The sequence below is a fragment of the Embiotoca jacksoni genome, unplaced genomic scaffold (assembly GCF_022577435.1).
Source record: "Embiotoca jacksoni isolate LCO1_2020_lvr unplaced genomic scaffold, fEmbJac1.0.p SCAF_26, whole genome shotgun sequence".
NCBI lineage: Eukaryota > Metazoa > Chordata > Actinopteri > Embiotocidae > Embiotoca > Embiotoca jacksoni.
In genome coordinates this window covers 5,098,854-5,121,813 of record NW_027185377.1, presented here as the reverse complement: position 1 = coordinate 5,121,813, position 22,960 = coordinate 5,098,854, and the positions used below count along the sequence as shown (strand labels likewise).

General features: G+C 42.2%; 1 protein-coding gene across 4 annotated transcripts; it reads left to right on the top strand.

Annotated features, from left to right (window-relative positions):
- The first annotated feature begins 43 nt into the window (after positions 1-43).
- On the top strand, positions 44-22,626 carry rnf157 (ring finger protein 157). 4 transcript variants are annotated; one of them, XM_069160249.1, is made up of 20 exons: positions 44-961; positions 4,044-4,162; positions 7,598-7,686; positions 8,125-8,274; positions 8,791-8,908; positions 9,025-9,091; positions 9,188-9,231; positions 10,284-10,331; positions 10,501-10,572; positions 10,727-10,886; positions 11,743-11,855; positions 11,952-12,184; positions 12,456-12,558; positions 12,757-12,865; positions 14,900-15,114; positions 15,248-15,310; positions 15,407-15,455; positions 17,731-17,841; positions 19,646-19,680; positions 20,545-20,634. In XM_069160249.1, the coding sequence occupies exons 1-19, from the start codon at positions 874-876 to the stop codon at positions 19,678-19,680; spliced, it is 1,986 nt and encodes a 661-aa protein (XP_069016350.1). In that variant the 5' UTR covers positions 44-873; the 3' UTR covers positions 20,545-20,634. The 4 variants fall into 4 exon arrangements, with proteins under 4 accessions (XP_069016350.1, XP_069016349.1, XP_069016348.1 ...); XM_069160248.1 differs by lacking the exon at positions 19,646-19,680 and having other exon boundaries at positions 14,999-15,114; positions 20,545-22,626; XM_069160247.1 differs by lacking the exon at positions 19,646-19,680 and having other exon boundaries at positions 20,545-22,626.
- The last annotated feature ends 334 nt before the right edge of the window (positions 22,627-22,960 follow it).

The following is a 22,960-nucleotide window of genomic DNA, read 5'->3' as shown; positions in this document are numbered from 1 at the left end:
ACAGTGAACGTCACACCGCCCCCTGTCGGCGGGGAGGTGCTTGTAACGGCAACAGTGAGCCGCTATTTCTGCCTTTGTTCAGTTTAGTTTAATTAAAATAGTCCAACTCGCTTTTTTTATTTATTTTTTTATTTTTTTATCATGAGACATTTAGAATTCATAGTTTATCAACTCCATTTATTGTTGCGTTGATTATTGGGTTGTTGCACAGCTCCGATAGTTATATTTCTGTGATTGTACTTGTTGTGAACACAGCTCTTTGAGCTTTTATTTCCACTCGTGTTATTTTCGGCTACGTGTGCCGTCCCACAGAGCCGTCCGTTCCTCTCTGCACTGCAGTCCGCGCTGCTCGCACTGTTGGCGTAGGAAGGTCACGTTATAAAGCGGCTCGTCACTGGCGGCTGCTGGAGAGGAGAGAGGGGGACTGCGCAAAAACCACGATCCGGATTTGTGCCCGGCTGACGTCATGGGGAGCCACAAACCTCTCTGACAGGATCCAGCAACGGCGAGCACCGGGGATACACGATCAACATCCAGCTGGGGGCCGGGAGAAGTCGACGCTGTTTCGTGCCACATCAAGTAAAACCAGGCATTTCGGTGCGGCTGCGGTGCACCATGAGAGCGCGTCCCCGCTGTTAAAGGCACTACTATCGCCTCAAAAACGGAGCTGCACTGTTGACCAGGGAGGGATAAGCGGCCAGACAACAACTACTAATCCCCGGGACGGTCACATTCACGGTGGGGCTTGGACCCGACAGAAATGGACAGGGCAGCACGAACTGGATTAAATGATAGGGAATAAGGAGACGCAGCGCACAAAGCGAACCCGAAGTGTTATGCCCGTGAACCCGTGTGGTCTTTCTCTGACTGGAAATGGGAGCTTTAACAAGCAGACAGAACATAGGCGTGGAAGAAGTGGACATTCCGTCCAATTCGGTGTATCGTTATCCACCGAAATCTGGTAAGTCACCCAACAACAGGTCGGACTGGGGTGGGTAACCGCTCCAAAACTCACTGCAGATGATTTATTCTGGGCTTCACACGCATGAAGGGGAAAACCATCACCATCAGGCCTGCAGGGCAGTTCAGCCTTTAACCTGGAGAATCTACCTGTGGAGACCTGAGCTTGTTACGAGCTACCTTTCCGTTTAACTAACAGTAACCTTTTCTTTACCTCAGGGTTTAACGTATGTGTTAATTCTAATTAATGTGACACTGCAGCTTCGTTTTAGGGTCAGGAACACACAGTAACACCCCTATCTTTTACCTTTTATTTCCCATTTTCCTTGTGCACATGCTGTATTAATCTCACATTTCAATGTATTTTAATGTCAGATTTTGTGATTGGTTCCTCTCCGTGCGCACCTATGGACTGTTGTTGGCATCATGGCTGAATCAAGCTGCCTATGAAAATAAATAAGTAATGATGGATTCCCAGAGGATGGAAATATAAAAGAGAGCATCACAGTCATGAGCAGATCCATCAATTGACTGGGTGTAGTGCAGTTTATTTTAATGGAACTAATGCTCGTCTCCATTTTGTGTGGACTATTTTTTAAATATGTCAAAATAGTTTAAAAAAAAAAGGTCAATAATAATTTCCAACAATCACCAAAAAAACCCAAGTAAATTTATGATGTCAAGTAGAAAAAAAGCAGAAAATCTTTTTTGAAGCTAGAATTACAAAATGTAGCTATACAATTTTTTTTCTTTAATGATTTGGATATAAATTATGATTTAAAAGATTTACTTTTAATCTCGTTATTTTGTGAATCTGCAAAATATGAAGTCTTTCACTAGCAAGTATTCTTTGAGTTATTTGTCTCAATTTAACAATAAGGAAATAAAAATCCAGTGAAAAATGTCTGAAACAAAAAAAACAACAACCAGTTTATTATTGTAGAAGCTTCTGAAAACAGATTAAAAAAAAAAAAAATCACATTTGGGACTGAAATGTGAGCTGGAACTGGTGAATCTTTTGTATTTTGGCTTAAAAAATAATTAGATTGATTGTCAAAATAGTCACAGCTTAATTTTCTGTTGATGGACTAGTTGATTATTTGATTAAAATTTTCAGGTCAAATCAAAACCTACTATGTAATACTTTTTAGTCTTGTTAATCAGTTCTCCGACCAGTTTGTCCTGGCTAGTACATTAAAATAGTACATTATTTAGGCAAAGTTCTTGCTTCGGTTGGTCAGTGACACATTTGAAAGATGAATTCTTGAAGAAAAAAAACCCATTAGCCAACACGTCTCTCCTACACTCAGTCCACCTGACTCATGAACTAGACCTCAAACTGACCTGTTTGTTTACAATCTGTCTTGTTATGGTTCCTCTATGTGACATTTTCTGATTGCAGGGCTACGTTCAGCTCCCGTACACAGGTTTAGCAGTGATCTAATTTTATTGTCCAAACTGGCTTTGTGTCAGGAGATATAGTGTTATTGCTTTTCAAAGACATAAAGTAGAATACAATCTCCCTCAAAATTAGATCTAAAACAATAGTGAGGAATTTAAGTAGGGCTGTATTATGCTCGGCTATCCAATATTTTAGATTTATAGTGACATTACGTGCTGGAGAAAGGATGGGAGGGAGGAAAAGTGTTGACATGTGGTTGCTGATAGCGCCACTCTCACCACTGGAGCTAAATTAGTCATTTGCTGCATGAATTTGTGATATAACAGTCCCTGTTGCAGGTTGAAGCAGAGGTGGAGGTGGAGGTGGTGATGGTGGTGGTGGGAGGGAGGTAGTGGCTGCCAGTGAAACCGATCTGTTAGCCCCAGTTCCTGTCTGTGGGGTCTGGTGACTACACCTGAGCGGAGGTCGCCTCTTCCACCTGCTGCAAATAATAAGAAGGTGTTGAAGAGACAGACAGAGAGCTTCGTCATTTGGGGCTTTTTTTGATTGAAAAAAAAAAGAAAACAGCTTTAAAGTCAAAGCGTCCTCTCCAGCATTGATAAGTGTGAAAAAAGACGCAGCCTGATTCGGAGCAGCGATGCCAGACTAACCAGCAGAAAGATGACTTGACTGCCCAGCATGTATTTAAAGACCGTGAACCACCATTAAAGTCTTATGATATTATCCCAGCTGGTGATTTAAAAACCAGAACGTCTATTTAGCCTCGCTGTCATGAACCTAAAATCTTGGTAAACAGGTGGACAAACTGCAGCTCGATATCAGCTCGAATTCAGTCAGTATTTCACGTTTGCGTATTAAAATGAGAAAGGACAAACTGTTCTTCCTTTTCCTGCTATTTCTGGTCGTACCTGCCACTGTGAGGATAATATTAGGTTGTTCGAGTGCAGTCATCTTGCTTTTGGCGTTTGAGATCAAGCACGTTGAGATTTTTTTGGCTGTCGCAGTAACAGGAGATATCTGTGCATAATAGTGCCAGCAGAGTGGTTCAAATATTTATGGGAAATGTTCATGTTTTATGCCAGTGAAGTGCCAGATGGGAAGGTTTGGCAACTGGCAAAAGCATGACTGCAAAGAATCTCAGTCTGTCACCACTCATTTTATCCGGGGGCCCTAAATCTTCTTGTGTTATAAGGATTAGGGGGAAAAAAAGTAAAGTTTATTTCTATCAGTATCCCACAAAAATGTAATCTTGAAATTGCTTTACTATTAAATTAGCTGAAAAAAGCCACAGTGAAGGCAGTGATTCATGTGCTTGGACCAGGCTAGTCAAAACATATTTAAAATTTCTGCTATTTCTCAATACAGCGAGATCTTTCTTGTTTTCCAGGTCAAAGCAATTTTTAATCTGAAGTTGTCTAAAGAAAAATAACAAGCTTAAAAAGTTATAGGGTTATAATCATTTTTCTTTTAAAACAATACATTTTTTTCATTATGTTAATTCCAATGCAACCAGTTTAACAAAAAAAAACCCTATAAATTAGATACACTTTTTTCCACAGCTACTAGAGAACAGACAGATTTTGCCCCTAATTAAGCCAGTAATAGGTTTTTAATGATCTGATATTATTTTGTATATTTTCAGTTTCTTGTGTTTTTAAAGTGAGTCTTTCTCTGTTTCCAGGGAGTTACTTCGCGAGCCATTTCATCATGGGAGGAGAGAAGTTTGACTCCACCCATCCGGAGGGTTACCTGTTCGGGGAAAATACAGACCTTAACTTCCTGGGAACCAGACCAGTAGCGGTACGTATTCTTGCACACTTACAGCTACATTAAATGTTAAAAACCTAACAAAGACAGACTTCAAGTCTGACTTAAGCTGAATGTCTACATTTGTACGTTGTGGTAAGTTGTTTGCTATGAATGCTGGGTAATCTAATGTTTTTCTGGAAAAATTCAGCGAATAATCTAACAATACAAAAAAAACAACAACAACCCTGATTTGGAAAAAGTCAGCTTCCAATGGTCTAAAAAAAACTCAATATTATCAGCAAACCACAAATGACGAGCAATGCCCTCCTCTATGTCAGTTTCTGTTACCGTGGGAACACAGGTTGTATTTCAGAGTAAGCCCAGGAGTCGGGAAACCAACTTTTTAGAACAAAACTAAGTCTGTTGTTATTTTTTGTGTTGGACGAATGTAAGAGTGAACTGGGCTAACATGTAGACCAGACTAAAATGTCTGGAGCTTTCACTCATTTCACACCATCTTCTTCAGCAGATGTTGTTTACTGAGGAATTTTAGACCTATAGAAGAGTATTTTATGTTATTTCCAAGGTCAGAAGTGAAGGTTAAGTCTCTAAAATTAAATAACATTTTATGAAGATTGTGAAAGTATTTATAGAAAGAGGGTAAATTAAGAAGGTTCTTGGCCTCGACTGGCCAATTATAAATTAATCATTTCTTTCTTCTTTTTTTTTTTAATAAGTGTTTATAAATGTTAGAAAATAGTTGAAATGTCCATCACATTCTGTCGGAGTTTGTGGTGATGTCTTGAACCATCTTGTTTTCAAAATGCTCACCTCTGAGAAGCCAAAACAGCATTTTCTCTAGGCTCTTATCGGACAATCAATAAGTTGATTAATGGACATCTTACCATCAAAAGCTGTTGCTGCCTTCATGTCATTAGGCAGGAGCGGATACATTTCAGCAGCCAGGACTCCTGCAGAGGCAATTAACAGCCTTTCAGACTGTCGCTCATTGAAATTTATTTCAACATCTCATCCTGTCAAGATAATTAAAAGTGAAATGACAGCGTGCCCGTGCAGAGACGCTGATAAGGGACGATCCCTCTGGAGGGTTCGTTCAAACCTAATCATGAACCTGAAGGTCAAACTAATTGGACTGCAGATCAGAAAGAGCCCAAGCCCGCAGAGGAAAGACAGAATCAGACACAGACCCTAAAGCTTGGAGGAAGTTTGACTAAGTGAAGCTGATATGGAGAGTCTCAGCTCCATCTCTACTAATCTCAGTCTCACTGCCGTTTCTGTCTAGACTGGGGCTAAAATTAAGAGTGCAGTTTTTCTCCCGATTATGTGGGTGTTTATAATCCTCCCATGGGCACCGAATTCAGCTCGTGATGGTGTGTGTTTTTTTTTTTTTTTTGGTTCTCGTATGTGTGTCTGAAGCTTTACCAGCGTTATATAATGTTTGGTGGTTTCTGAGCAGATGGTGCCGTGGAATCATAAACCCAACCGCGGTTGTTGTTCTCGGGCTCCTGCACAGCTCGACAAATATGATAATGGACGGGGCTATATTTAGGGATTTTTCAGAAAGCCCTGCCTGAAGCACACAAATACAAAATGGATTTTGTAGCCACATTATGCAGGCCCTGTGCTTTGATCTGGACCGAATATTTCCGTAACTATTCGATAGATTGCCGTGAAACTCTTCACAGGCTTTCGCGGTTTCCAGAGGATGAATCCTAATGACTTTGGTGGCATTTGTTTTTTTTTTGGTGGAATATCTCTACAGATATCAGTGACACTCCCGTGGAGTTTGTTTCAGATATTTATGTTCCCCACACGATAACTTGTTATCGTGTTGGTGGTCACTTAAGTCCTCATGTTGCGCCATCATCAGGTCAAATTCTTAAAAAGACATTTCTATCAGAGGTACTTTGTTGGGATGTCCTCTGCTTCCTGCCTGCCTTGGATTTTATGTTTTTTTTGCTTATATATAGATATATATATCTATATATAATGAATAAAATGTCCCACAATGTATTAAATCCTATACATTGCTTTTTGTTTTGAAGTTTAAGTGTCAGTCACAGTTTGATAAACGTCTGATTTTCATCACATTTTATCACTTCCTGTTGGCAAGTGGTTAAATGTGGTGTTGAGATAAATTAAGACTATTAATTCCACAGCGGGGAAATTTAGTGTTCACAGCAGCTCAAAGATACAAGTAGAAATAATAAATACAAAGACGCTTTAACAATATACTATGATAATTAAATAGTAAATGCTGTATAGAATTAGTCTGCAGTATGGTGAAAGCACACAGCTTGTGTTTAGTACTAATTAGCCGCTGTCAGCGTGCTAACACGTTAGTGAGCGAATATATTATAACTGCTTAGCTTGCTGCTGTTAGCATTTAGTTAGTTGCAGCTTTATAGAACAGCTCACATGGCTAAAAAAAAACATTTGTTGAAATTACCGAGGCTGCCTGTTGAGTTTATCGTGATTAGAAATTTTAGATTAGAATAGATTTAGATTAGAAATATAGGTGAACAATTTCCCCCTTTATTGAGAACGAAAAACAGTCTAAAGTTTTAATTCAAGGCCGAGCACATGTTAGGGAATGCACACTTTTGCTCTGATGTTTCATGAATTTGAATACGTTATAAGACCGACAGTGTTGCTCGTGAGTTCCCAATGAATGCCTCTATTCAGCATCTGTTACTCTGTGTGTGTGTTTGTTTGTGTGGTTTTTGCAGGCGTGACTCCCCGCTGAGTCCAGATGTGTAATAGTGCTGAATACGGTGCCATTCACCACCACACAAACACACTTAAACACACTGGCACACAGATGAGGGGTTGTGGTGTCCAGGTATCTGACCACATCCTGCATGTTTCTCCTCCAGAGATCCTCAAACCACCTCGGCGCTCCCTTTACGCCCATTCAGCAACTTTTGCCTTCAAACTCGCAACAGAGGAGTTCAGAGAAGTGAACCACAGATTGGGTCAAGTTTGAAGGTTATGTGTCGAGTTCACACCGCGGTTTTTTTTATGTTATGTTTAGTCAGAATAGAAAACAGTTTGGCCAATCCCAGAAGGTGTTTTACTTTCTTATCAAAAGTCACATTTGGTCCTGCAGGCAGCACAGACAGACTGTTTGACCCTGGACTGTTTCACTCCCTCTGCGGTCCCCATGTGTGCAGAAATTTGCCAAACACTGTCTGAAGTGTCAGCCTCGTCCCTGGAAAGACACAATCTGAGCAGTTTTCTTTTTTTTTGCTGCGGCTCAGCACTTGTCAGCATCGACAAGATCCGTGCTGACAAACCAAAACCTCTTTTGTGTTGAGGTTAAACCGGGAGCAGCCACGGTCATCGTGCAACCCTGCGGCGAGGAGAGGAATGTCGGGCGGCCGAGGGAAAGTGCCTGCTAGTTCCTCCTCAGTCTCACAGCATGTATTTTACATCTATAATTTGTTGTTTTCTCTTTGTGTTCAGTTCCCGTATGCAGCCCCTCCACCTCAGGAACCAGTAAAGACGTTACGAAGCCTTATAAACATTCGAAAGGACACGCTGCGGCTCGTACGGTACGCACCTCTGTCCATCTGACAGACATTTAGCCCCTCATGAAACTGCTGTTGCCTGATTTTAATCCCTCTGAGCTATTTTTAGAGACAGAGCCACAACAGCTAATTTAAGGGATAAGGTCATATCATTCGTGTTTTGATATTTTCGTAAGACAGACTTTAACTTAGTGTATGCCATCCAGTTAGAAAACTCAAGCCAGAAATAAAAGATTTCGTATCAAACGTGAAAAAAAAAAAAATGAAAAAAGTACTTCAAGATCTCAAGAAATTTCGATGTTAATTACTGTCTTTGGATGATATCATTTTTCTGCTCTAACGTTAAATTAGTCCACCGTTTCAGAGGATTGAAGCCTAAAGCACTCAATAAATGGACTTAATTTGTGGTCACACCTGTAAATTGAGATTTCTGTTGTGTACTCGTCTTCCTTCTTTTTCCAGGTGCAGCGAGGACCTGAAGCTGCCGGGAGACGAGGAGGCGGGGAAGAACCGAGCCTGCTACAACGTAGAGTTCACCTTCGACGCCGACACACAGGTGGCCATCACCATCTACTACCAGGCCATAGAGGAGTTTCACAACGGAGTGCCAGTGTAAGTAAAATAACTTTTTTCTTTTTTGAAATATCACTATGTAAAGGTTCTGTCAGCCTATTGTACATTATCTTTTAGGTTTCTTCATTATTGTCTTCATAACATTTATATTTGGGCTCTCAGTCGCAAAGCCAAGACCAGCCTTGTGTTACCTCGCATAAAAATGACCTCTGCAGTGTCTTGTAAAAGATTTGTATTTGGAAAAAAAACACAAGAGGTTTCTGGAGAGAACCAGTTTAATCGTTGCATCCACAAAGAAATACATGAATAAGGAAACAGGCTTGTGTGGAAGAGACAGACAGGATGCAGGATGTCAGCAGATGTTGCCCATCCTGACACAGAACAGGATTTATTTAAATAACACTTGCCTCCTCTGTAATGCATTTAATACTTGTAACTGCTGCGTTTGAAGAGTCTACGCTGCTTAGATTTGAACCATCCAGCAGACAGCCGTCGTCCCTGACTCCCGACGAGCTGACCGATCGTCCGTCGCCTCTCTCTGTGTGTTCCCTGCAGTTACCTGCCGCAGGACAGCTCGCTGCAGTCCGAGACGGTGCACTTCAAGAGGGGAGTTTGCCAGCAGTTCTGTCTGCCCTCGCACACCGTCAACCTCAGCGAATGGGCCGACGAAGAGGTAGGAGGCCGGCGTCTGCAGGCTGTTCATTGAAACGCAGGCCAGCACGAGGCCCTGTGCGAGTGTGAAAGCCAGTTCGTGCCGACAAGATATCACAACGGTGTTTCTCCCCTCAGCTGCTGTTTGATATGGACAAGGAGATCTTCCCCATGGTGGTGCAGGCTGTCGTCGACGAGGGAGAAGGTGAGCTGCTGTGTTTCATCACGCTCTCGGTCTGATGTGCGAGTACGGCGGCAGAATTTTAAGCAAATATGTGTCTACTGTCTTTTATCTTTGCAGAGCATTTGGGCCACTGTCACATACTGCTGGCCACATTTGAAAAGGTAAGAAAGATGCTGCAGTCAGAAGTGGTGGCAAGAATAGAGCTGAAATAATTAGTCATGAAATCAATTAGTATTATTTTTCATTAGCCATTTTAATAATTGATTCATGACTTAAGTCACTAAAATGCCAAACATTTGCTGTAAATGTGGATGGTCTTCCTTTCTCTGTTTTATATCTGTTTAAATTTAACATCTGTGTACTGGATGACAGTATAAAGGCTTCTTGTGTTATCATGCAAATAGGACCTTGACTGCTGTTTGCATTAAATGTTTTTAATTATCAGAGCAAAGCTTTATTTAAATCTCTCAATACTGGAGATGCTTTGATGTTGTAGTGATGACTTTTAAAGCTTTTAGGGAGTATTGATTTTCAGAAAAAGAAAATTATTATTTTTATTTAATTAAATTTAATTATTTATTTTAATTTTTATTATTTTATTTATTATTAAGAAATAAAAGATGAAGAGTTCATAGTATTGGTGGTGTTTAAATTGTTTTTTTTTCTTCTTTTTAAAAAAAATTGTATTACTTTTTAGCCGTTTGGTCCATTTAAACAACATTTAAAGGACATGTTCACATTTTTACTGACATGCTCAGATGTACTTTGGCAAAGCTTTAAACAATGGCCATTAAATGTCTCCTGCCTATTGCCACTGCAGTAGAAGTGATGGAGGACATAATCCCTACTCCTAAAAACATATTCCAAAATTAATCTGAAGCTGAACTCCAGCAGTTTGACCAAATCAAGTCAAGACAATGTTTTTCTACAATTACAGTCTTATTTTGAACAACGTTCACTCTTTGTTTTTCTCTGGATGGTTTCTGTGCTGAGCTGCAGAGGAGGGACAGTAGCAAGAGGAGAGATTTTTTATTTATTTTTTGCGCAGAATGATAATGATGATAACTAAAATCCCCAAATCAGTGTCATGTCAAAATATCACATTAATGCTGTATGTGGCAGTACGAACATGTGGCATGTCATTTTCTGGGCTAACCTGATATTACAGAGGGGGATTAATAATAATACGTACATCTGTTGATTTCTGTGGCAGCACATGGACGGGAGCTACTGTGTGAAGCCTCTGAAGCAGAAACAAGTGGTGAATACACCTGTTTTTTTTCTCTTCTCCCTTCCTTCCTCCTTTTGTGTAACATTTTTAAGCTTTTGAAAGACAAAATAGACACCAAAGCTTTATTTCCCTCTTGAACATTACGCGTGGCCCGTGAGGCCGGCTGCCTTTTTATTCCTCAATGTGTTCCTTCTCCCAGGTGGATGGAGTGAGTTACCTGCTGCAGGAGATCTATGGGATCGAGAACAAATACAACAGTCAGGAATCAAAGGTAAATCTCCGAAAACAAAAGAAGCGTGTCAGTTGTCTTTGAGCGCGTCAGAAGCGACGCGGCGCCGTTGTAAAATAAATCGGTGTGACTGTCTTCGTAGCTCGACTCCATAAAATCTCTTTCTTCCTAACGCTTCAATGACTTCTGTTTTCAGGTTGCTGACGATGAGATCAGCGACAACAGTGCGGAGTGTGTCGTGTGTTTGTCTGATGTGCGAGACACACTCATCTTGCCGTGCCGACACCTGTGTCTCTGCAACGCCTGCGCAGACACGCTGCGCTACCAGGCCAACTGCTGCCCCATCTGCAGACTGCGTGAGTTCCCATCAACGTCGGAGAGTTTTCTTTCCTAAACGAGACACCCGCTGTTTGGAAAGTGGTTTCCACTGCTGGAATTAGTCATCAGGACTTCTTTTCAGCAACACTGCTAATTCTACTTTTAAGATTTAAGAGAAAGAGGTTTTGACAGTGCAGAAATCAGACTCAGATGTTTGTTTGTTAGATGCAGCATCTGGACGAGGAGGATATGTTTTGCCCCCTGAGGGGGATAGTTACCAAAGATTTGTGGCCTTTAATGCCCAAAATGATCAGATTGCTTTTGTTTGTGTTTATTGAAAAACTGCAGCGATGGAAGAAAAGTAGCACAGTTGAAAATATCATGCTTTGTCTTAAGGAAGGAAAGGAAACTTCAAACAATACCTGCTGCTTCACCACAAAGTGAATATTGCAGGAGAGGAAGCTGCACCTGAAATTTGACATCTGGGAAAAGCAGGTTTAAAATCTGCAGCATTGTTTTAACGAACAAGAAATAATGAGGAAGATTCAGACAACAAGATAGAGGAACCCTTCTCTCAATACTTTCTTTTGCTCCATGTTTGTTGTATTTATTAGGTCGTCATGCATAAATCAGATCAGCTGCGATCTTGTATCCTCCTGAGTGTCTAAAACTCCTGATATTTCAAATAAATGATGACACCATTACAGATTTCCTGTATTTTAAAGGTGTCATCTCAAAAATGGAGAGGTACTGTTTTTGGAAACTAGCTCAAATTCCTCCTGACCCTTTTTATGTTAATTGCAGCCTTTAAAAATATCTCTATTTCTCCTGAAAATAAAATGTCTTCCTCTATGTTTTATGGATGATTTAAATGTCGTCTTGTTTTCTTTAAAGCATTCAGAGCTTTGCTGCAAATCCGAGCAATGAGGAAGAAACTCAGTCCCCTGTCACCGACCAGCTTCAACCCCGTCATCACTTCCCAGACCTCGGACTCAGAGGAACACTCGGTGAGACAGAACCACACCAGAACTGAATACATACAGACTACTGATCCTTCCCAGTCACAGTAAACTCACGTTTCTTGTGTCGTCTTCCCTTTGCAGGCGTCGGAGCACATCCCCCCAGGCTACGAGGTCGTGTCTCTCCTGGAGGCGCTGAACGGGCCCCTCAACACCTCCGCCGTGGCTCCTCCTCCTCTCCACTCCGGTCCCAGCCAAGTCTCCGGAGCGCTGCCCCCCTACAGCAGCGAGCCCCACCCAGCGCCGGCCCGCTCCCTCTCCCCTCTGGACCACTCCAACTCCAGTCAGGGACTCAAACTCAAGAAGAGTGGTTCCAAGTGAGTCTGCCTGTCAGGCTTTGACCCGAGAGAGAATTGGTCATAACTCATTGCTTGGTCATATCAGGACTGTTTGATTCTGGTTTGTTCAGTCTATTTACTGTGATCAGATTCTGATTCAGTATTTTTTTGACAAATAGAAATTACTTCTTTTTTAAAAAAATTTTTTAACTATGCTTCTCTGTTATTTCAGTGTTTGCCACAAATTGGTGCATCAGACTCACGCCTGTTATTTTTGCCTGACTCCAGTCCATTTTGTTGTTTATTTTAGGTCACTGTCCCAGAATTCCTCTGTGCTTCCCGAGGAGGAGGATGAAAAGTCGTGCAGTGAATCGGAGGCCTGTCGCCACAAACTCGTCGTGGACCAGCAGGAGGTGTGTGTGTGTGTGTGTGTGTGTGAATGAGTGTGTGAATGAGTGAGTGAAACAAAGACATCGAGAAAATGCATTATCTCCGTGTCAGATATCTGCAGCGGCAGTAGGAGCATACACATTTGTTTGTGTGTTTGAGTGTGCGCAAGATCATGTAGCGTTGTGAGCTCCTCCCTCACTGCTGCTTCCGTTATTTTACAGTCCGGAGTGACTCCAGACAGCGAGAACCTGACTCTCTCTTCGTCTGGAGCCATTGACCAGTCATCCTGTACCGGCACCCCGCTCTCCTCCACCATCACTTCTCCTGAAGGTACACACACACACACACACACACACACTGCACACTTGTAACTGCAATAACTGATGTTGTAAGGTGAATTGCTTTCATTTCCAGAAGGCCAAAAATATTCGTATTGTTTTTGTATTTTTTTGTGCTTCATATTACATGTGGCAGATGCTGATTCATGCTTCTCCATCCTGCACCTTTTTACTATAACTAAAGCAAAGTGAAGAAAATTATGCATGTTGGTCTCATGTCTAAACGATGCCTGAGTCATTTCGATGTAGCAGAGCAGTTAACATTTCCATAACACTTTCAATATGACAGGAGTCTGAACGTAACATAATCTAATTAACATAAAACATGCACAGAAAATGTATTTACTTTTACCTTAAGAACTCTCTGTAAATAAATGAATCTCTAAGTCATCATTTCTCATGTGCAAAGAAAAAAAAAAATCAAATTAAAGAACCAGGAAATAATATTTTTTTTAAAAAGGAATAAAAAAAAAAGAAAAACTCAGACAGCCACAGCAACAGTGTTACTTTAATGCTAACTGCATGCGACGCTTAATTTGCATGAGTCCAACCTGACGTCCTGCCATTTAATGTTTGTGTGCTGTCGGAGGTCATCAACTCTCCACTTATTAAGAGATTTAAGAGAAGCAGAGGTGAGTGTCGCTCACACTCACAGTAGTCATTAATTGAGGCTTCAACTGCAAAATAAATCTCTTCCACCTCCCATTGTGTTGTCATGTCTGAATGAAGCTATACAAATTATCCATGTCTGAATGACAATAAGCCATTTAACAGCTTGATGTACACAGCAAGGTCACATATTCCATGTCTACCACTTTCCTGTGTTGGATTAATACCGTTCATCATATCTTACTTTAAATTGAGACTTCATTGAATGAATCTAAGATGTCACATTAAGCCGTGGTGTTCAGTCAGGAAAACTGTTTTCCTCAAAATGATGTTCAGTTCCTCCCAAATTTAGGATGAAAGCTAAATTCAAAGACCTCAAGGTGCTCCGTGAAGCCTTTTAACATGAATAAATCAGAAGCTTGTGCCATCTCAGCGGTTTATATTTGTGCCACTGGATCACATTTTTTATGCTGGATGGCTTTTCAGCCCAAAACCGGAAGAGAGGACTGTGATTCCAGCTGGAGTGAAAAGCTCTTAAAAAAAAAAAAAAAAAAGGCTTTCAACATGTTTCTATGAATCCAGTCCTTATGTAGTCAGATCTCTTGTGCTGCTGACAGAAGATTGGAGTAAATAATGTTAAAAATACCTGGGACACGGGGAAGTGTAGAGGTATTCAGTCAGAGCTGAGATTGAAAATGACCTCCTCTCCTTGAATAGCAGTAGATGAGACATGGTTATCACTCATGTTTGAGTCTGAAGTATGAATCTGGAGCAAAGGGGCAATTAGCTTAGCATAAATACTGGAAACGGGTGGAAACGGGTAGCTTGACTGTTTACAGTTAATAAAAATACACAGTCCACCATCTTTTCATACCTGTCCCTACAGCTGGCTGCTGGATAAAGACACTAATATGATCAAGTCCATTCAGCATCAAGCTTGTTTTACCAATGTTTTATGATTAGTATTCTAACTATTGTCATGATAATAGTCCAAAATTTCCATGTATCATTTCATTAAAACTTCATGTAAAACTTCTCTGCAGTGGATGATTCCAGGTTTAAGTTTTGGTCACATGGCAGAACCAAGCTAGCAGTTTCCCTCTACTGCCAGTGTTTATGCTAAGCTACGCTAATCATTTCCTTGTTGTAGCTCCCTTTTTTTTTTTTTTTTAATGAACACACATTAAAACTTTGTCAATCTTTCAATTGAACTCTCACAATGTCGGTGAATGTGAGTGTTTTCCAAAATGTTGACATCTGTATTTGACAATGAAAAAGTGAATGTTTGCAGGTTACTCACTCTCCTACAGAAAGTACAGTAATCTTTTTAGGTTTTCTGTTGTGGGAGGATGGATCCGTTTTTTTTTGTTTTGTTTGCCACACTGGTGGAAATCTCACCTCTTCGTCTGTCTGTCAGACCCAGTGAGCAGCAGCCTGGCCCAGTCAGTGATGTCCATGGCCTCGTCCCACTCGCAGCACTCCCACATCAGCACTGACACCATGTCCTCCATGTCAGGGTCCTACCTGGCCGGGGCCGAAGGCGAGCCCGGGGGGGACGTGGGGGGAGATGTGGAGGGCGAGGAGAACCAGGACGCCCCCATGGAGAGCCGAGGACCGTCGCAGCAGGACGGAGTGAGGATGGAGGGGTGGAGGGGTGGAGGGGGGGGAGAAAAACCATCTGCGGGATCCTATCATTTTACATAAATTGGTCAGCACTTCGTCGGTTTATCTTCCTCTGGTTTTCTTTTTTTTTTCTCTCACTCAGGAGTTTTCCAAGGAGCCAAAGGAACAAAACTATTCAGTGGCAGTAGAGGAGCAGGACTCGGAGGTGAATGACACTCTGATATTTGCTTATTTGAATTACTTATCTACCTTTTATGACATATTACAAAGCTTATTTTCTTTTTCTTTTTTTTTTTTGCAGGGAAATGATGTCACTGAAGAAGACTGCTCCTCTCCATCTAATGGGAAAGGTAACTATAGGGACCATCCTTCACCTCTCACCCCTGACCTCTCACCTCCCTTTGCATATGTTGCTCTCAGGCAATGAAAAAAAGAAACACACCCTTCAATACAAACTATATAGTTTATGGACTGGGCTGTTGATCTGTCAGAAATTCTTTTTTGAATCATGCCTGAGTAATGACAACCCTTTCAAAATAAAGGGATCCCACGTCAGAAATTGTCCTCCAGATGGGGCCCGCCCTTTCAAAGTGCATGCAACGTTGGCTGAAACCACCTCAACATGCAGCATCTAACCCGGAGTGAATGTCTTCTCCTGCAGTGTGCGTGTGCGCCGGAAACCTGGTCTACTTCACAGTGAGGGCTGAACTCATGAGACTGAATTACAGACCACATTGTATTCCCTAGGGACGATCTGATCAGGCCTTTGATTAGATTTAAGTACTGATTAAATCACTATTATAGTCGTTGCATCACATTTCCAACACTGGTTGTCCTGCTGTGGTTTGATTTTAGGCTCAAATAATTAATTGGGTCTGACAAGAATTATCTCCCCAAATCTGCTTTTAACACTGTGATCAAATAAAAGCTCTGTTGTTCAAAAGAATAAAGTTTTAGTTTTGGAAAGGACTTTGGCGTTACCGCCATAAGCTTTAAAGGTCGCATCCTTTTGACTCGCAGTGCCTGTAAAGCCGTTTTTATACTCCAAAAAACACTGGTCTTGTGTCTGTCCCTCCCATGACAATTGTATTTCGTGTACAGTGCACGTCTCGGTGGTTAGGATTCGGACGAGTTTTGGTTCGGGTCAACATCAGGGGAAACACTTATCGACAGGGAATCAGACTTGGACACAACACCAAAAAGTGTGGGGATAGACCGAACGGTTGCTAACGTTGGCAATCCAGCTAACGCGTTCCCTGACAGTCGGTGAACCTCTATCGAACCTAGCCTCTTAAATGTTACACAGCTGACAGATCAGGCAGTAAAAAAAAGCTCTCAAGCAGTGTTTCCACATTCTGAATTCAAGTACTGTCAATTTCTAATAAATATTCCGGTCAATCAGAGCATCCATTCATTCACAAAAAGAAGCGAGCGCCCACTGTACAGATATCCTGTGTTTTGAGACGAGGTTCTGCTGCACACCGGGCTACTGACTTGCATCTGCATGATTTGCACTTCCATATAAATGTTTGTGTAGACGACAGGTATGTTTGTGTACGAAGTGTGTCATTTTACGTGCTCTTCTGCGCAAAAAGCTTTTGCGGTGTGCATGTGCGGTTTTAGCTGCTGCGACGTGAGGCTTCTACATGCTCCATTTGCACTGCCCCTGAATGCTGATTATGTCTCTGTGTGTGTGTGTGTGTGTGTGTGTGTGTGTGAGAGAGACTGATGTGATGCTAAACAAAGTGTTGTGGTATACAGTGAGTGAGTCCATGACCAATAGGGCATGAAGCAAACAGAGCAAGGTCACCTTTCATTAGACAACAGTTTAGACCTTTAATATGTAAATGAGTTTCTCTGTGGAATGTGTGTGTGTTTGTATTTGTGTGTGTGTGTGTTTGTGTGTGTGTGTGTTTGTATTTGTGTGTGTGTGTGTGTGTGTGTGTGTGTGTGTGTGCGTGTGTGTGTGTGTTCGTTCTGACACCTCGGGCTGGACTGGAACGATCTCTGAGCACCTGTGTGAGTTTTCTGAGTGACCTTTCAGTTCTTCAGGAGACGAGCGGACCTGTGCTGCCTGACAGACTGTGAATGAGCACACGCGCTGTAGGATGTATGTTTGCACGCACACGTGTGTGCACCTGCACCGGCGCTGCCAGACAGCCTCTGAATGTGCCCTGTCTGTGTCTCTGTGCCGAGCTGTCAATCATTCAATCAGTCATCTTTGCCACTTCCTTCTTCATTAGCGCGCGCGCGCACACACACACACACACACACACACACACACACACACACACACTTGCTGCACACAAGCCAGCTTGCTGCAGGCATGGGGCACTTGCACATATTGAACCTGTCAGTATCGATCGACTGGCCATGCTGGAAAAGCTGTCAGGAAATTCACTGATCACAGAGCCAACCTGATGTTTAAGAGTCACTCTGATCAAATGCAGAAATTATTTTATTATTTATGATTCTATTATCGCCGTTCTAGCATGGCCAACCTCCGCCCTGCACCTCTGACACCCTCCCCCCCTTCCCCCTTCCCTCCCTCACCCTGCCTACCCCCCCACACCCCCACCCCGCTGTGCCTGGCTGCTCTTCTTTGACCTTTGCCCTCGCTTGCAGGTGGGCGGAGCAGGTGTCCAGAGTTGGCCAATAACAATCAGGGCGTCGCCCTCTGTGACACGCCCTCTTTGGGGCTGGATAATGAGCAGGCTCCCGACAGCCGATTCGCCGGTGAGTGGCAACCTCTCGAACATGGACCAGTGAGAGTACCGAGGACTGGGCATGAGAGTGAGGGGAGGTACAGGAGGAGAGGAAAAGCGAGGCGTGCACGAGAAATCACGTAACATGCTAATGTAAATTTAAGTTAGACAGAAACAAGAAAAAGCAAATTAGTGTTTCTTCATTTTGGCAGATTTAGTTGCAGCTGTTGATCAGAGAGGTTTTGTAGCATCTGTGCCCAGCATGAAGATCCACAGCTTTCCTTCTTCTCTTCATCCCTACCCTTTGATGTTGTGGTGGTGCTTCATTGCTTTTTCAGTACCGGTTAGCTGTCCCTCCTCTCTCCTCATTAGCTGAAGCCCTGGTGTGTGTGTGTGTGTGTGTGTGTGTGTGTGTGTGTGTGTGAGAGAGAGTGTGTATCTTATCGTGTATCTGACGAGTGATTCCTGCATGCTGTCTTTTCTGTTTTGTCTCGAGTGTGTGTGTGTGTGAGAGAAAACAATCCGGTCTTTTTTCCCAAACGTTGAAGTTCATGTTCAGTGTCTGCCAGCTCCGAGCCGCTTTGCCAAACATCTGCAGCTCATTTTCACTCCCTCCATCTTCCCTCCTGTCCTCCCCTGATCCTCCTCTCTGCTTCGCCCCACTGCGTGTGTTACTGTGATGAGAGCTAAAGGCTCTTGACTTTGTTCTGGACTAACAGCAATTTTACACTCAGGTTATTTAACCCTCTGCAGTACTGGTGGATTTTGCTTCATTTTGTTTAGCCCCTGTTGAGCCATCCAAAACTTAAGTCTCATTTCTCAGTTTGCCAATTTATGAAAAAGCTGCCAAGTTATATTACGACAAAGCGGGTAATACACCTGCAAGTCCACCAGAGTACAGCGTGCCACTCTGACGGTGGGCGTCGCCTCGAAGGTCGTTTGACCGGGTGCAAAAACGCTAAAGTCTGCGTAGAGCTGGCGGCTGGATGGGTCAAACAGAGGACTCCCACCCAGTGATGTGGATTTGTTTCAAGAAATCTTTTCCGAAATTGTAACCAAGTCGTTTTAGTGCCTAACCGTGCACCATGTGGTTTTGTTTCCCTAAACCAGGTTAGGTTTTCCACCTGATTTTGTTTTTTATTAAAGCACACGTGCTTCAATTTGTTACGAGGCAAGTCGTGCTCACCGTATGCTTATCGTTAAAATAGTTAAGTCGCGAGAACACCGCTGCTAAGCAACGGCAACATGGACGGCGTCTAGAAGCCACGAAAATTTAGCAAATTTGCAGGCACGTAGCGTATCGCAGGAAATGCAAACGTCACACATCAGCTTGTCTCTACTTTATCGAGAAATAAAGTTTTTTTTTTTTTATAGTACTCTATTAATCCCCGAGGGGAAATACTGTAATACTGTTACTGTAATAAGCACCAGTTCAATGAACATACATACTCCAGAGTGTTAATTTAGCTTGTAAGCAGCAAAGTTGAGTAGTTTTGGGTTCAAACGTCCTTCCCAGCCTTTAGCTCTGCGTCGTTCCTGCAGCTCTCTGCCTCTTCCCCTCTTAAAACCCCGATTCCCTTCATTCCCTTGAACCCACATGATCCGGTTGGTGTTTGATGGTGGATGTTGTGACATGTTTTCTACTCGTGTGTCGTAAAGGTGTTCTGTTATCTCTCTGTTTCTCTCCTCCCCTCTCCCCCCGTCGTTCTTCACATGCTCTGCTGTCTTTTCTTGGACATTTTCCCTCCCCCCTCCCCCCCTCCCTCTCTCTCTCTCGCTCTCTCTCTCTCTCTGTCTGTCTTTTTTCCTTCTTTCGCTTTCTTTCGGATGGACAGATGAGGAGTCGTGCCCTGTGCACATTGAGGACTAGGTATGGAGTTATGGTTAGATGGCAGATCAGACACCGGGGTTAAAAATAATTGTTAGTTTTGTACTTGATATAAACCTTGACAATCCCCTTTATTTTGTTAGTTACTCAATTTAGCTGTCTGTTATGATGCACCTGAACTTTTTTTTTTTAATTTGTTCTAAAAATACAATATGAAACGGTTGTCAAAGAACAAAAAATATGTTTATCAAAAAGAGAAGGGAAGTTTTCAATCACAGCTCAGAATCTACTTTGTATTATATTTTGTCGTGCTTTTAAATTACAGCTGCAGATTACAGAGCTTTAATTCCTCATTTGTTCACTATTAATAATTATTTTCTTTACCCAAAAGCTGCTTGTTGAAGGTGTTTCAGAATAAAAGGGAGGATGGAACAAAGAGTAGAAAATCTGTGAAAGGGAACTAATGAGCATTGTGATATTATCTTGGCTAAAATTCTTTATCAAAACTATACAGAACATTATTTTCATTATAGGACAAAGTGTGTTTTTAAGGAGAAGAAAAATAAAACTAGAATTTCTAGAAAAAGTAATGCATCTTTAGAAAGAAAAAGAGTTTCCTGCCCTTTGCAATTAAACATTTTAGGTAGTAGTCCGGCCTAAAGTGTGAATGTAAAGTTGCACCTCAATTATCTCCACTGTTATTAAAATAACGCTGATTACTGTAACAATGTAATCATTTAAAGGTTGATAACTTTGCTCACGTTTTTGAGTAATAATAAAAAATATGTGCATTTAAAATCTGCTTATTGGTGTCTTGATATGAAGTTTTAAGAGATTTGGAGACATTTTCTCTGACAATTTCACAGCGCGTCCTGTCGCTCTCTCTCTCTTCTTCTTCTCATGCAGATCTGATGTACCTCGGGGGCTACAGGCCTGTTTTGGAGTCCCTCCCCCACCACACCTCCACCGGCAACATCAACCTGGAGGAGCAAGGGCCCGAGAACAGGGACGGCCAGAGTCCTCAACATCCCCGCCGCGGACCACTCATTGCTTAACACACACACACACACACACACACACACACACACACACACACACACACACACACTAATCTAAACGTATCCGTCCAGAGTCAGCTCTTCTTACCCTGCCATAGTGCTGCAACACTGGACACTGTCCTCGCCGAACAGGGAAACACATCCCCATCCGTCCCAACATTTCCTTGATTGATTGTCGTCGCTGACGCTGAAACTCCTCCTGTGTGGAAAGAGGAATCGCCTCTCCTTCGTCTGTGCACTTTTATCTCACAGGAGTCTCCTTGTTTTCTCGTCTGTGACCTAACTCGTTGTGGGAGTGATGAGCCCACTGCTACGTTACTATTTATTACCTGTAGGTTTAACGAGAGCTGTGTATCGTGACACAATCTTTAGAAAAATACATGCTGCTCCTCTTTTTTCCACCCTTTCCTTCTTTCCTTCCTATTACCAGCCAAACAGTCAGGGGCTACTGTGATCGGCAATCGGATTTATTACTATAAACTTCTCCTTCTGTGTTATAAACTGTATGTTGAATGAGTGGTCGGACACTTTGACACTAAAAGTCAGCTCACACCGGACTACCTTACTGAACTGAAACAAGCTGACCCTCCTCTCCTCGGATCAGGGAGCTCCCGTCTCGACTTCGCATGCAGCTTTTTCCGAGTTCTCCGCTCATTCCCGCCATGCTTTTGAAACACAACAACCTCTGCTGAATGTGAATTCAGAAGTGACTCGAATGGTGGTGGATGAAGCGGGAAGATGGCGGCCAAAATGAACCGAGATGAAATTTTACAAAAGAAAAAAAAAAAAACAAGGAAAAAAAAAAAAAATACGCCACACAGATTGTAGGACGATGAACGCGGGTCTCGTAGAAGGGGAATGTACATGACATCGAAACCGTCACCTGAACTGGAACTAAACACAAACTTTGACACCAACACGCCGTCCTCTCCTTCTGCAGGTCCATCTTAGCATGTCAGTATTATTGTAGTGCAACTGGAAATCAACAAGTACCACTGAGCAATAACTAAAAACTGCATCTCCTATTCTTCTCCTGCACTACGACGCTCATTTGCAGTTCAAACAATGACAAAACTGTGTTTTGCACTGGCCAGTTATATTCAAATTCTGACATTTCAGTGTGTTTGATTGTTATTTTTTTGATTTAATGTTGCCAATATAAAGGGATTTCTTGTGGGGGAAAAAAAAAACCATCACACAGTCAATCTGAAAAAATATTTAGGCCTCACTGTTAGCTGGCATTTTGTTCATCTTCATATTCCCTCTTTCTCATCATCCCGATGAGCCCTTTTCTTCTCGTTTGTGAAGCTTTTAGTTGTTTTTTTAGTTGTTTTTTGTATAACTCTTAAAGTGTATCCCACTTGTTGTTGCCGGTCTCCTTTTCTGTGTTTTAATTTGTTGCAGAACACTGTGTTGTTTATTAGAACGTGGATTCAAATATGTAAAGAATTTGTAAAGGTTTACACGCTCGCGCAAACATGCGCGCTCACACGGCGAATAACTGAAAAGGGATAATATCAACATTTAATGCACTATAAGCTGACTCCTAGACGACACACTTTGCGGTGCATGAGGCGATAGTAGAGTAAGCATGTTAGTCTAGGTCGGCCTGCCCCCTCCTGTAGACTTGATGACGGATCACTGCACACACATAAAGCGGTACCATATCCTTCTGTAGTGTTGTGTATCGGTTGCTGGCATCCTATTCTCCTTGGCTGAACTGTTAAAGTCAAGACTACTGCACTACTATACCCAAGCTGCAAACAGTCATGTGATCACGGCCCGAATGTGTACATGAAGTCGTTCTATGGCACCAGTCGCAGTATGATATCAAAGAATTGGGTCCCGAATCCACAAGACCCCACTTTTCTAGAATGAAAATGTCAAAAGAGGACTTCAAACAGACAATAAAGTTTTTGCAACTAAACGGCCACGGAGTGACTTCCTGTTTATTTAAAAGGGAAAGGTTCATTAATCAGGGGCCAGGTGGTATTTTGGTTTATGTCCGTGAGCATGAAATGCTTCTCTGAGATATTTCCAAACATGGTCATCATCACTGAAACTCTCCTCGCAGTTATATACAGTCATTTTTCAGACTTTGCTATGCTTTGTTTTTCCCAGCAGACTTCAGAGTCACCAGCAAAAAAATTCTCAGGGATGAAAATCACCGCCATTCCCACACGACAAAAATGAATGCATACAAGTGTAATTTATTATGGTAGTGTAGGATCTTCCACCTCATAACTGTCTGTTAATGTGTAACC